Source organism: Phalaenopsis equestris, unplaced genomic scaffold (assembly GCF_001263595.1).
Source record: "Phalaenopsis equestris unplaced genomic scaffold, ASM126359v1 Scaffold001013, whole genome shotgun sequence".
In the NCBI taxonomy this organism is placed as follows: Eukaryota; Viridiplantae; Streptophyta; class Magnoliopsida; order Asparagales; family Orchidaceae; genus Phalaenopsis; species Phalaenopsis equestris.
In genome coordinates this window covers 27027-40774 of record NW_018165452.1, presented here as the reverse complement: position 1 = coordinate 40774, position 13748 = coordinate 27027, and the positions used below count along the sequence as shown (strand labels likewise).

The 13748-nt window shown below is 33.6% G+C and overlaps 2 protein-coding genes across 2 annotated transcripts in view; both read left to right on the top strand.

The window, feature by feature from the left end:
- Positions 1-4665, top strand: part of LOC110032706 (kinesin-like protein KIN-12E) — a 10260-nt gene extending 5595 nt beyond the window's left edge. The window contains exons 3-10 of the mRNA XM_020736421.1: positions 1785-1859; positions 2553-2792; positions 2892-2990; positions 3095-3139; positions 3219-3277; positions 3373-3484; positions 3570-3670; positions 4472-4665. Of these exons, the coding sequence (XP_020592080.1) occupies positions 2571-2792; positions 2892-2990; positions 3095-3139; positions 3219-3277; positions 3373-3484; positions 3570-3653 (621 nt within the window). The 5' untranslated portion in view covers positions 1785-1859; positions 2553-2570 and the 3' untranslated portion in view covers positions 3654-3670; positions 4472-4665. The remainder of the gene's footprint in view (positions 1-1784; positions 1860-2552; positions 2793-2891; positions 2991-3094; positions 3140-3218; positions 3278-3372; positions 3485-3569; positions 3671-4471) is intronic.
- Positions 4666-9224: 4559 nt separating this feature from the next.
- The window catches only part of LOC110032704 (kinesin-like protein KIN-12F), a 12540-nt gene continuing 8016 nt past the window's right edge, over positions 9225-13748 (top strand). Inside the window, exons 1-14 of the mRNA XM_020736419.1 lie at positions 9225-9584; positions 9725-10481; positions 10903-11058; positions 11155-11238; positions 11560-11679; positions 11754-11867; positions 12062-12154; positions 12223-12383; positions 12468-12543; positions 12683-12769; positions 12859-12917; positions 13009-13072; positions 13172-13237; positions 13335-13514. Coding sequence (XP_020592078.1) covers positions 9475-9584; positions 9725-10481; positions 10903-11058; positions 11155-11238; positions 11560-11679; positions 11754-11867; positions 12062-12154; positions 12223-12383; positions 12468-12543; positions 12683-12769; positions 12859-12917; positions 13009-13072; positions 13172-13237; positions 13335-13514 — 2127 coding nt within the window. The 5' untranslated portion in view covers positions 9225-9474. The remainder of the gene's footprint in view (positions 9585-9724; positions 10482-10902; positions 11059-11154; positions 11239-11559; positions 11680-11753; positions 11868-12061; positions 12155-12222; positions 12384-12467; positions 12544-12682; positions 12770-12858; positions 12918-13008; positions 13073-13171; positions 13238-13334; positions 13515-13748) is intronic.

Here is a 13748-nt window from a genome sequence, read left to right as displayed (position 1 = left end):
ATCATCAGCAAAAAGCATACACCAAGGTACATCCTCCTGTAGACCATCCATAACTAAAGCAAAAAGATATGAGCTTAAATCCGATCCCTGATGTAATCCAACAGAAATAGGAAAATATTTGGTCAATCCTCCTTCAGTTTGAACACAAGTAACAGCTCTAGTATACATATCTTTAATGACTTGAATATAAGTCATATCAACACCTTTCTTCTCAAGAACTCTCCAAAGAATGTCTATTGGAACCTTATCCTAAGCTTTTTCTAAATCAATAAAAATCAAATGTAGATTCTCCTTATTATCTCTGAACTTCTCCATCAAACCTCTCAACAAATGTATAGCTTCCATAGTAAACTTGCTCGGCATAAATCCAAATTGATTATGAAAAATCTTTGTAATGCGTCTTAAGCTATGCTTAATTACCCTCTCCCATAACTTTAAAGTATGACACATCAACTTAATTCCTCTATAAATCAACTTAATTCCTCTATAATTTGCCCACTCCTGTGCATCCCCTTTATTCTTTAAAGTGGGGACCAAAATACTCTTCCTCCACTTCTCAGACATCTTTTTAGTTTTTAAAATAATATTAAAGAGTTTAGTAAGCCAAGAAACTCCCAAATCTCCTAAATATTTCCACACTTCAATTGGGATATTATCAGGTCCTACAGACTTTCCACCTTTGGTTTTCTTTAAAGCCTTATCAACTTCTTTTTTACTAATGCGATGGTAAAAATGAAACGTTTTATTATTATTCACGATATTAAGATCACTAAGGTCGATCGTATTTTCAGAAACTTCATTAAAAAGTTTATCGAAATATCACTAAGCTCTAAATGCATCACATAAATAAAATTAATCAAATTGTCACTCTCCCAAAACAAGTCATATCGACGCATTCATAATTTTGAAAACTGCCAGAAATGACATTCATATTGCCCAAATCACCTCACAAGAATAAAAAATTGACTGTATTTATGATAAGGATGAAATCTCAACATCCCTTGGTGAAAAAAATGTTTAGGGGGAGGAATATAACATATTAAATTTGTCCAATATTTAATCTATCCCAAATTTGATTAAAGAAAAAATCAAATCCTATAAATCTCTAACCCTTATGCAGCTGCCCGTGCCTGTATTACTTTCAAATTTCAGCTCCCATGCCCTACTATGGCATTAAGTGTCATCCACCTCACATTCGACCCTCCATTGATTCTGTCTCCCTACTCCTACCCTTTGCCCCGCTCCCAGCATCCACTTCACTCTCTCTCTTTCATATACTCGCGAGATTCTGTTTTCTTTCACTCTCTCTCTTTCATATACTCGTGAGATTCTTCAATATAATTCTTCAATAAGATTTCACTCTCTCTGTTTTCTTTTTAATTCGCACAGTTTAAACTCTGAAATGACATTCTTCAATATAATATGTCAATGGAGTTAACTTGGTGCTTTAGTAGCCATTTATATCCACTTATTACATATTGACTGATACTTATTTCACATTTTTTATCTAAGATAGCGAAGTACAAGATGAGATTTTGGTATTCATGCTTAAAAAGAACAATGCCTACAATACATTAATAAGACAACATGTGATAACTTCTTTACGTTTTCTCTTTCGTTCAGTATTTTCATGTTTTTTGAGTTTTGAGCTGTAACTTATATGGGGTATAACATGAGTAATTGAGCCCCCAAAATAGTGATTCTTGCTGCTCTTAGTTGTGGTTGTTGGCTAATAACATGAGGAACTATAGCTTATTGAACCATGCACTTCTCTGGTTGCTCAGCTTGTCCAGTGCAAATCAATAATATCAGAACTGAACTTGCATGCAGAGGCACAAGCAAGCGAATATAACCGGAAGGTACCCCCATCACTTTACCTTTTTTTCCAGCTAAATCCATGAAGGTTTTGGTACTTTGTGTGTTTAAGTAATTTGCCAAAATCACACAATGAACCACCTTAAATTTACATTTTTAACGAAAAATAGTCAAAATTGTCCCTCGATTCTTTGCAAGGGGATTATTTTGATCTCAGAATTTATAAAAATATCACTTTAATCCCAGACAATTTTAATATGGGTTGAAAATAGTCTCCAGAAAGGACTACTTGCCTTCCTTCCCCATAGCCTCCGGTCACTTCTAATCTCCTTCCCCAGCCTGTATCGCCCCATCCTCCTGCATTTTACCTTGTTGTCTCTGTAATTCTGCACCTTCCCTTGCTACCATCAGCATTCCTTTGCTACCACCACCCTTGCCAACCATCCCGATCCACCTAACCCGACCTCCACCGCCCTTGGGATGCACTTTTGAAGTGTACGTTTGTGTCATCCTATGTGTTGGTATGTTATTTTCAGTTTGTGTGTCTTGTTACCCTATATTTGTATCAATAAAAGTTTGCTTGTGTATGTAATTTGTGGTTTGGGGCTTTGTCCTCCGGTATCACTACTTTAGCCCTAATTTGAAGAGTCTGGGATTAAAGTAGACCCATGTAAAAGTCAAGGGGTACTAGTTTAGCACTTCTTTATTGTCTTTGATAAGTCCTCTTCCATATGCAGTTTAAAGAGCTGGAGGCGATGGCATTCCAACTCAAAACTGAGCTCGTAATCTCCAACACTGCAAATCCAACATTAACGAAATCTGAAAAAGGCGCAGCAAAAAGTAGAGGCTCTGGTTCTCCTTTTAAATGTATAGTGGGACTAGCACAGCAAATCAACACCGAGAAGGATGAAGAGTTGACTGTGGCAAGATGCAAGGTTGAAGAACTCGAAGCTTTAGCTGCAAGCCGACAAAACCAGGTACCGCTCAGTTATTTGTAATTTGTGTTTTACACCCAAATTATTTAGCTATTCCCAATAATGTGTTTTTACTTGCTGGTTTTTGTTTTTTACCACCAGATTTTTATGTTAAATATACGCTTAGCAGCAGCTGAGAGCATGACCCATGACGTTCTTCGAGATTTACTGGGAATCAAGTTGGATATGACAAAATACGCAGTGAGATCAATCTTTAATTGAATTATGTAAATAATCCTTTTTTGCATCTGGTTTTAGTTTTCTCATGTTTGTTGAAACATTTTTATTTTATTATGCTGCTGCAGAAGATGAATGGGGGATCTCATTCAGATGATTCAATGAAAGGAAAGGTTTGTGCGCTGGCGCTTTTTTATACAAAACGTAAAATTGTATATTTTATTCTTATGTTAAATATTTTACTTTGAGAAGGATAAGGAGTTGGGAGAGCTGAAAAGGAAAGTTGATGAATTTGTTGAAGAGAGAAAAAGGTGAACTTTTTAGCACATCTTGCCATCGTGATTGACTGATATCCTTTCATTCCACTTTGAGCTAAGGCATACAAGTTTGTTTTTGCATATTTTAGCTTGCTTGAAGAAATAAATAGAAGACACGAAGAATTAATTGCTGCGCAAATTAGGTTGCGGAAGCTCGAGGAGAATGAGGAATTTTTATCTACGGAAAATGAAATATTGAAGGTTCTACTTCATCATCTTTTGTTTTTTTTAATGGTTTTAGTTATTTAAACTTTACATTTCTCATTACTTTTTGAATGTTTTATAGGTTGATAATGCCAAATACAAGAACATTGCCATGGAACTTGAGCAGGAATTAGAAAAAACTTCTATCCAGCTGAATATGCAATAACCTACTCCATGCTAAAGGTGAGTTTATTTGAATTACAGAACGTTGTTGGATAAGATATTCTAATGTTGTTCTATTTTTCTTGCTACTGAAACATAATAATATATTATTTATAGAATTTTTTTTATTAAATAGTATATTATTCTTAATATTATGTTTGATCACTTTAATAGAAATTTAAAATGAAATTAAACGATGCCATGCAAATTCACTTGTCTGCATTTGCAGGCTGCTGCATTAGACTTGTCAAGGAGGTGAAGCAGCTTCAGTGATGTTTTTAGTCATGGAGAGGCTCTAACATATATATATATATATATATATATAATCCTGTGAGAGCATGCTCAAGCATTAGCTAGAAACTGCCCTACCTCTACATTAGACTTGTCAAGGAGGTGAAGCAGCGTCAGTGATGTTTTTAGTCATGGAGAGGCTCTAACATATATATATATATATATATATATAATCCTGCTGCTGAACTAATTTCTCATTAGACTCCTAGCTGCCAAAGAGATTTCTAATAAATAATCTCTCATTGGCCTATTGCAATTGAGTTTTATGGGGCCAATTATGCACAATGTTTTGGTCTTTGATTTGTTGGTTTCTTCCTTTTTATAGGCGCGCGCTTGTTGGGAGGAAAGCTTGTTGGGAGGAAATTTTTTTTATCAGATTATGTAAAGTGCAGACTATTGAATAAATGTAGAGCCTCATTGCATCTCCCATCTCATGATGATTTTTGGGTGTAAATTGGTTGAGTATAAAAAATGGAAATTATATTGCAGACTTCACTTTTAATTTCTATTCATTTTCTATGTTTTCATCAGGAATCACCAATTGATTAACCCGGAATTTTATCTATCACCAGTTTAAGGGGGTTGAACGTATCACCTGTATGAAAAGCCTCCTTTCACGACATTGGAAGCAGCCAAATCTAAATCAGCATCTTCGAGGATAATGCATGCATATTTGCCTCCAAGTTCCATCTGGAGAGGGATCATGCCAGCTTTCTTAGAAATGGCAATTGTATCCCCACGTATCACCACCAGTGAAACTGCCATTAATCCACAGATTAGCAAACAAAACCAATCATTAATATACCCAATTAATATCAAATCTCATCAGTACTTACAAAATCCTAAGTGTTCCAAGTGCACTAAGATTACCTTATACAATTGCTCCCAGGGTGCATTGTCAGGAAATCACCTATCTCTGATCCCTTTCCTGTTATACAACTCATCAAACCTTTGGGGAATCCAGTGAGGTGAAAACAGTGGACCATGTGAAGCGCTGCAACTGCACCCTAGTAAAGAGCAGACTATTGAATAAATGTAGAGCTTCATTGCATCTCCCATGTCATGATGATCTTCATTCATGTTAATTAATTCTCTATGTTTCTGACAATTGTATTAAGCCTGTTCAAAGAAGTGCAAGCCCTCTTTAGTCGATTGGGCTTTGGATCTCATAATTCTTCTTCTTGTGATGGATAATTTTTAAGCATTTTATTAAGAGATAGAGCCTAATACGATGTAGTTGCATTTATTTTTTTTATCATTTTAGGAGATTATTGCAATTATTTCTTTACTAATTTAATAAGGGCATGCATCATAGGGCTGTCAAAATTTGATTTAACATGTCAACTCGACCCGAACAGACTCAAAATCAATGTTCGGGTTGACCACAATAAATTTTGAGTCGGGTTCGGGTCTAAAATTTTAACCTGTTTAATTTTTCAAGTTGGGTTTGTGTTGACCTGCCAACTCAAAATTGGCTCATCAATCTTAAACTGATTTGAAATAGAGCTACCAACCCGGTTTGGACCCGAATAATTGTTATTCTTTATATTAAACGAGTTATATGAGTTGAAGGTGAGTTGTGTTCGGGTTGAACTTTTTGACCATTTAATATATGGGTCGGGTTTGGGCCAAGCTGTTTTGGCTTGAGTCAATTTTTCGGGCAAATAGGAACATGACTCGCGAACCCAACTTCATCTCTATAATACATCCTTCGTTACTCTAAAATGGCCATCTAGCGTACAAGTAAACAATAATTTAGTGGTTTTTATGTGACTTAAACATATTATTTTTAATGAGGCATAATCCAAATAACATAAAATGGCAAAAAGAAAATAACACAAAAATATGCCAAAAAAAAAAATTAAAACCATCACTAAACAAAACCAAACTACTAACTCGCTTTTTTTAACACCTCAAAATGGGGAGGACCCAAATAAAGAATGAACAACACGCATGCTTGGTCGGGTGTCGTTGATGACACTCTTAATTAGTGAAGTTGATATTCTCAAAACCAAATGAATTTGCTATGAAATTGATACACAACTAGATTAATTATTTCAATGCAAATTAAATAAGAAATGTTATTTCATTTATAGAATGTAATCAAGCTATGTCTATCATCTAATAAATGAAGTATATTTTTTGTTCACATTATCACCATTAAGATGATTAGTAAAATTAAGTATTTTTATCATTTTTTTTCCAAAGAAAAAAAGAATTAATTTCACATTGCCATCATAAAAAAATATGGAAAGTAATATCTCAATATAAATTAAAAAGGAATAATTTTAATATGTTTAAACTTCATCAATAATTGAATAATTAATGAAAATTCGAATTATCATGAAGCCATAGAAATGAGAACAACCACTTTTCAATTTGAAATGGATAAAATTTAAAAAAGATTGACCTAAAATTTTGGTCGCTTCTCTTTCTCTTTCATTAATGGTTATAATGCAAGTATGGAAGGTTTAGGTGCTCTATTAAGTCAAGCAATCAATCTATCAATAATCAAATGATGAAGTCAACAGCCCATGGACTCATAAGCTAGCTCCTCCCATGTCAAGACTCTCATAATACTCATCTAAAACTTCATGATTTGAATTTTTTTCTTAAACAAAGTTATTTGTGGCTCCAAAAAATATGTTGTTTAATTAAAATATAAAATTCAGACTTTCTAATAAACAATGTCATGTCTATAATTCTTATAGCAAATTTCATATAATTAAGACTGTATTGAGCATTCCATATCAAGTCATTAGGGTTTGCTTTAATCCATACACATGCTTCTTCAATCTATAAACATGCTTAGGCTACATTGAGCTCCAAAAACTAGAATGCTACTTGTTATACATTTTTTTTTTCAATAAGCCCTTTTAGATGTACTTATGATATCAATTTAATAAGTACATTTTTTCTATTTGATTAAAGCCTTCTATAGTTATTCATGACTTGAAACTTGAAGAAGGTCATCTAGTATGTTTTAGGATGTATACTAAGTGTTTTGCTTCATTACTAAATTGTATTTAAAATAATATCTATTGATTGTCCATTAAAGCATAAATTTAAGTTAGCCACTTTATATAAAAAGCCATCTAAAGAATAAATCACTGATTAATCATTGAATAAGTTAATTTTAATCATCTTTTAAGGATGTATTTAAATTAAGTGTCTAGAAATTTCCCCATTAAGTACAAATCACAAGGCATGCCACTAATATGGGCAATAAGAGAAAAAAACAATATATATATATATATATATATATATTATGTAGACAATACATAAAAAACAATTTTTTTTTGTAATTATTATTCAGACAATATTATTTATATAAATAAATGATTATCGTATTCAACTATAAAAAAAATACCAATTTTGTAGTATGCAATATATATATATATATGCGCCGCGTACTCAGATCATTTGGTCGGGCATCTCCTTGTCAGCTGTAAGTCCTCTGTGGTCTGAGGTTCGATTCTCCCGTGTGTAGGGCGTGGTACTTGAATTATTTGGAGCATGATATATATATGCCGAGAAACGTGGACAAAGATCCCATAAAAATCAATTGATTTTTTAAATGAATTACCATCTAGTGGATTCATCATTTCGTTTAACCAACATTTAAAAAGGGATTTGCCAAACCCAACTATTACATCATGTCATAATGATCACATGAAATCACACAAATATGTAAGGAATATACCATAATAGCTAATAAATAACTAAAATTTGTGGATAAATATCAAATAATGCACCCATATTAAGTAATAATATGCTTATCTCTTAATCTTAAAAGCGTCAGCCATTAAATAAAAACAAGAGCAACATAACACATCGATCATAATGTCAATCATCCTTCTAACAACAACACATAATTTCAGAGAAATATTAATTAAGCATGCATTCATTACATTAAATCCTCATTACAATTACAAAAACAAATGCTTTTGAATATTTCTCTAATTTTACAGTACTCCAAATTACTATTAATTATCTATTAAATATTTTTTCTACACTTAACATTCTACGACTGCTGTCAAAATGACTCATTGTTCATGAACAACTCGTTTTTAGTTCGCTAAGCAAATAAGCCGATCAGGAACACTCTTTTTTGTGTTTGAAATATAAACGAGTCGAACATGAATAGTGATATTTTTTTTAATGAGCCGAACACGAGCTGATCCTGGGCTCGCTCTTGCTCGACTTGTTCACACTCCTATATGGGAAATTATTATATATAGTTTGTTTCTAAGAATGAGAAAATTTTATGTAGATTAGTCTAGTCAAAATTATTTTATGTGTACTAATTAAAAAATTACAAGGAAAATTTTTTTCTCATTACTAAAGAAGCGGTTAATACAATATAATAAAAACGAATGTCGAAAGATCTCCTATGATACATTAGGATGAGTTTTGATGTGTTAAAATTGTTATTAGGCAATGTAAATTAAATGATTTTGAGAATTGAGATTTAAATCCCTGTTAAGTTAGTATTTGGTTTGACATGAAGGGGAGTTGAGATATTGGAAAGATAACGAATGGATATTAGTTGCTAACAAATGTCATATATTGGTCGTTGCCAAATATCATATGATAGTCAATAAAAAAACATTAAAAGTAGGGTGAATGTAGGTAGTCAACTTGATTATTTCATGATTTGAGGCGATGCCTACAAATGAGAAGACAGTGTTGAATATTGGTGGTTGAATGACACCAAAAATTGCTTTAAAGTAAATTTTAAATGACAACCAATGAGGAACTTTAGAACTCAGGCGATGAGAGGCAATTGACTTACCCATTCTCTTAAAAAGCTCAGATGTGTGTTGAACACTATGGTTTATAAACACATGATATTAATCATTAGTGGAGATCAGATAATTATTGATCATAGATGTCATAAATAAAAAAAAAATGATGTCTAATCTGCGTGGTTTTTCTGTTGATATGTGTAGATAAAATGTTCAAATAATAATTTTCTAACGTTCCAAAACAATCAAAATTAGATTCGGGTCCCTGATAGGGATCATGCGATAATTACTTGGAAATTATGATAGTCGAACAATGATGGGAGGGCTCAGCTGTTCTTTAAATAGTGTAATCCTATAGGTTTATATCATTAGATCATATTATTATTTAATATATATTATTATATATTACTAGCTAGTTAAATGTACAATATGAAGTTCATATGTATGATTGGTAAAGAGTAGAATAACTAGATTTGCATTTTGGCTTACATAAATACCTTCATAGTGAAGCATGCAGAACTAAAGTTAGATTCATAGTGGATGTACGAATATTTCGTCGACATCTTACTATTCAAAGCAAATTTGCATAACTAACTACATTCAAATCAGCCATGAAATAGGATCTTTGCAACGTTCCAAAATTTGAAAATTTTCCAGATATCGTTCAGGATTTCTCGACATAGGCATGAAATTCGAACATTTGCGGCGCGTCGTTATTATCCGCGCGTCGTTATTTCCAAAATTTCAAAGTTTTCCAGATATCGTTCAGGATTTCTCGACATAGGGATGAAATTCGATCCTTTGCAGCGCGTCGTTAGTATCTGTTCTTTGATCGGGAAGCAGATATCGTTAACGATTTCTCGACTTCGGAATTTACTATTCACTAAATCTTTCAGGTTATTATCTCTTTCCATCATCCGTTGATTTCTCAGCCCCATTTTCCCTTCTTCACGACTTCCTTCGTTGATTTCTCAGCCCGATTTTCCCTTCTTCACGACTTCCTTTTTGTTGATCCTCATGCTTTCTTTCTCCTCAGCTGGAGTAAACTTTTTCCTATCAGAGTGTTAAGGGAGTTGAAATTCTTCCGGCGGAACTCCGGGAAGAACCCTACCACCGACGCAAACAACAAGAATCTTCCACTAGAGCAGACCGTTTCATCTGCATCTCAGCAGGGTGCGGATCCATCAAGACTTCCTTTTAGCGCCATTCAAGAACCCGAGCGAAACCGTAAGTCCGGACTGGATCAAGAAACACATTTAAGGAGAAAGAGCGAGAAAACCCCTTCCAAGAGCCAAGTGAAAGGGTCGGATCAGTTCTTACAGTCACGCACGCCAGATAAATTGCCGACGAGCAAGGGCAGGTTTGGATGGGTTCCGATTGTCGAACAGGCCGGATTGGCTTCTCCGGATCGAAGGGAGTATTCGCACCATCCGGGACAATTCCAGTTGCCGCCCCCACCACCTCTTATGGCAAACCATGCGCTGAACTTCGGGAATGGTTACAGTGCTGCTACTCCTCGCTCTACAACAACGGGTGGGAGAGCCTCATCGGTTCATTCTGGTACAAGCTCGACGCAAAGCACGCCCACCAAGAGCGTTTCTAAGCCCATGATCAATGGGGTTAGCAACTCTCGTGCTCCACAGTGTTGTGGAACTGTCAAGGCTATGAATTTTTTGGTATCATCTAAAGGGATACCATTGTCAACTGCACCTCCACCAGTTTATGCATCAGTTGAAGTACCACATTTTGAGCTCAAGGAGGATCCCTCCTTTTGGATGGATCACAATGTACAGGTACAAATTGCTTTTCTAGCCTCATTTCAATAACCACTTTTTTTTTTTTTGAATTTTTTGTTGTAGGAAAAGGAATCTAGCTTATTAAGCTGTAAATAAACTAAAACAATAGTAGGAATTAGGATACCCGAATTATTGAAAATTGTCATTTGAACTTAACTAGTTCTTTTTTTGCATTACAGTTCCCTGTAATTTGATCAAAATTATTTTCTGTTCTCCATTGCTTGAAAGACAAAATGTATTTTCTATACAAGGAGTTACTGGGTTGATAACAAACTGGATACAATACAAAACAAGTTATTGATTGCAAAATGAAGTTCATAGAATACAAAACACAAAACTTTTATTTGAGTCCATTATGTTTAGAAGGTAGGGATTGATTCGTTGATAATGTTGAACCTAAGTGTTTTTATCTACGTAGGTTGTGATTCGGGTTCGTCCTATCAACATCGTAGAGAGAAGTCAACAAGGTTACAGTAGATGCATAAAGCAGGAAAGTGCACAAAGCATCACATGGATTGGACAATCAAAGACTCGATTTATGTTTGATTATATAGCATGCGAAACTGTCAATCAGGTTTTCTACTAAATTTTTTCCTTTTTTTTTTCTTTTGTTGCGTAGAAGTGGCCACTATATTCTCCATCTTTCGTATAAAACATCTGTGGTATACAGGAGATGTTGTTTCGAGTGTCTGGACTTCCAATGGTTGAAAATTGCATGTCAGGATATAACAGTTGTGTGTTTGCTTATGGACAGGTACTATTCATAATCTTTAGAATAAAAATTTCAATTGAAGCAGAAAAAATATTGGAATTCCAATGTTCTTACATATCTAACACCCAAACTTCAATTTTTACATATATGCCACATTACCTATGCATGAAAGGCTTATTTCACTTTTAAAAGTCAAAATAGTGGTATTTTTTTGTGATATGATAGATTTGGATGTTATAAATGTAAAAAATTAAGTATAGGTGTTAGAGCCAATTTGAAAACTCATAATATGTTATTTTTTAGATTTTATTTGTGTGCTTGAGTCTCAATCTGCATGAGTTTGATGTTATATTGTGGTTGTAGACTGGAAGTGGGAAGACACATACAATGCTTGGAGAGATTAATGATCTGGAAATCAGACCGAGTGCAAACCGAGGAATGACACCACGAATTTTTGAATTCTTATTTGCACGGATTAAAACGGTAAAATGCCTAAATATCACTGTGATTTTATCAATATATATTTTTTAGCTAAAGTTTTTATTCTCAATTTATAGGAGGAAGAGAACAGGAGGGATGAAAAACTTAAATACACTTGCAAGTGTTCATTTTTGCAGATTTATAATGAGCAAATTTTTGATCTTCTCAACCCCTCATCTACTAACTTGATTGTAAGTTCTGACATATTTCAGTTTTTGTTTCCTAATTGTATTTCATCTAATTTTTTTCTTTCTGTTTCTTAATTGCATTTTGTTTAATTTTTTTTCCAACATTAAAATGTCTACCTTAAGTTTTTTTTCCATCTTTGAATTTTTTCCCTTCTCTTTTTGCTAATCATTGTACGACATCACATTGTGATTGACAGATTCGAGATGATCCGCGGAAGGGAGTTCATGTTGAAAACCTTTCCGAATTTGAAGTTGAAAATGTTTATGACACTTTGCAACTTCTTATTCAGGTATTTATTTACTTTTTGTTCAAATCATTGTAAAAAGTTCAGTAAAATGCAAGGCAACCACGTCTCAGGGTGCTGCAAATAGGAAAGTAGCAGCAACAATGATGAATCGTGAAAGCAGTCGTTCTCATAGTGTATTCACTTGCACCATAGAGAGCAGATGGCAAAAAGATTCAACAAGTACATTGCATTTTGCAAGGTTGAACCTCGTGGATCTTGCAGGATCTACAAGGTACTTTCTCGATATGCTTTTCTCTTGATTCATAAAGAGTCATCAAGTAACTATGTTCTGATTTATTTTATGTCTGCTAAACAGGCAAAAAACATCAGGTGCTGAAGGGGTTCGCTTAAAGGAGGCTTCAAACATTAATAAATCCTTATCAACACTAAATCCTTATTTAATAAATCCTTATCAACACTTGGGTATGCAATAATTTTATGTAGGATGCATTTATTTTTCTTTCATTTGTACATAGAACTTTATTTATTTTTAATAATTAGCATTGTTTGAGAATTTATTGGATTTGCAGGCATGTAATAATGGTTTTAGCTGAATTAGCAAATGGAAGGCAAAGACATGTTCCTTACAGAGATTCGAGACTGACATTTCTTCTTCAAGTCAGAATTAGTTTTGAGTTGACTGTGAATTAGTTTCATGCAATTTTTCTGTTTTATTCATTAGTTTTTTACTAATGTCTGTGATGTAGGATTCTCTTGGTGGAAATTCAAAAACAATGATCATTGCAAATGTCAGTCCTTCTATATGGTATGCAATGTATTTTTCTTTTATAATTGTATCTATATTGTTCACTGCATGCGTGTCAATGTAATTGACATTTATCTTTGTTACCTTGCAGCTCAGCAAATGAAACGTTAAACACTCTTAAATTCGCCCAGCGTGCGAAAGCTATTCAGAACAATGTAATGATTCTAATTAGTGCATGATATTTTTTAATACCAATATTTTTTTAGAATAAAATTTCTTAGTTCATATTTGATGTTTTATTGCTGCAACTTTAGGTTGTTGTGAATGAAAATGCTTCGGGGGATGCCTTCGACTTACATCATCAAATACTTTTGTTAAAGGTTTATGTAAAGCACATAACAAATTTATTATTTTCACAATTGGAAGTGCTTTTCTTCTTATTAATAAACAAAAGTTTAAAATTAACTTGTGTATCAGGAGGAGCTCTCCATGCTCAAGCAGCAAAACATCTCGAGATCATTATCTTTTCGTACAGAAACTCTTGAAAAGGTTGATAATGATGCTTATTCTGCTAAAATATTGCCTGGAATTCTATCCGAGTTTAACCAGATCCCCGACAATGAAGAATTGCAGGATGTTAGAGTTTTAAATAAGCAGGTATGTTGCACAATTCTTTGGACTTGCTGCTTAATTTTAGTTTATTTTAACTGAGGAAGTGCATTTGTCCTGTTATTTCCACGTTAAAGAAATAATGTATGAACGCTGCTAACTATTTGCAGTTATTTGAGGTTTGGTTATCAAAATGATTGATATTATTATTAGCTATTGTTAACATTCCAATAGGGCTCGAGTTTGTGGAATGTGCCCAGTATGATTTTTATCTCCTAATAA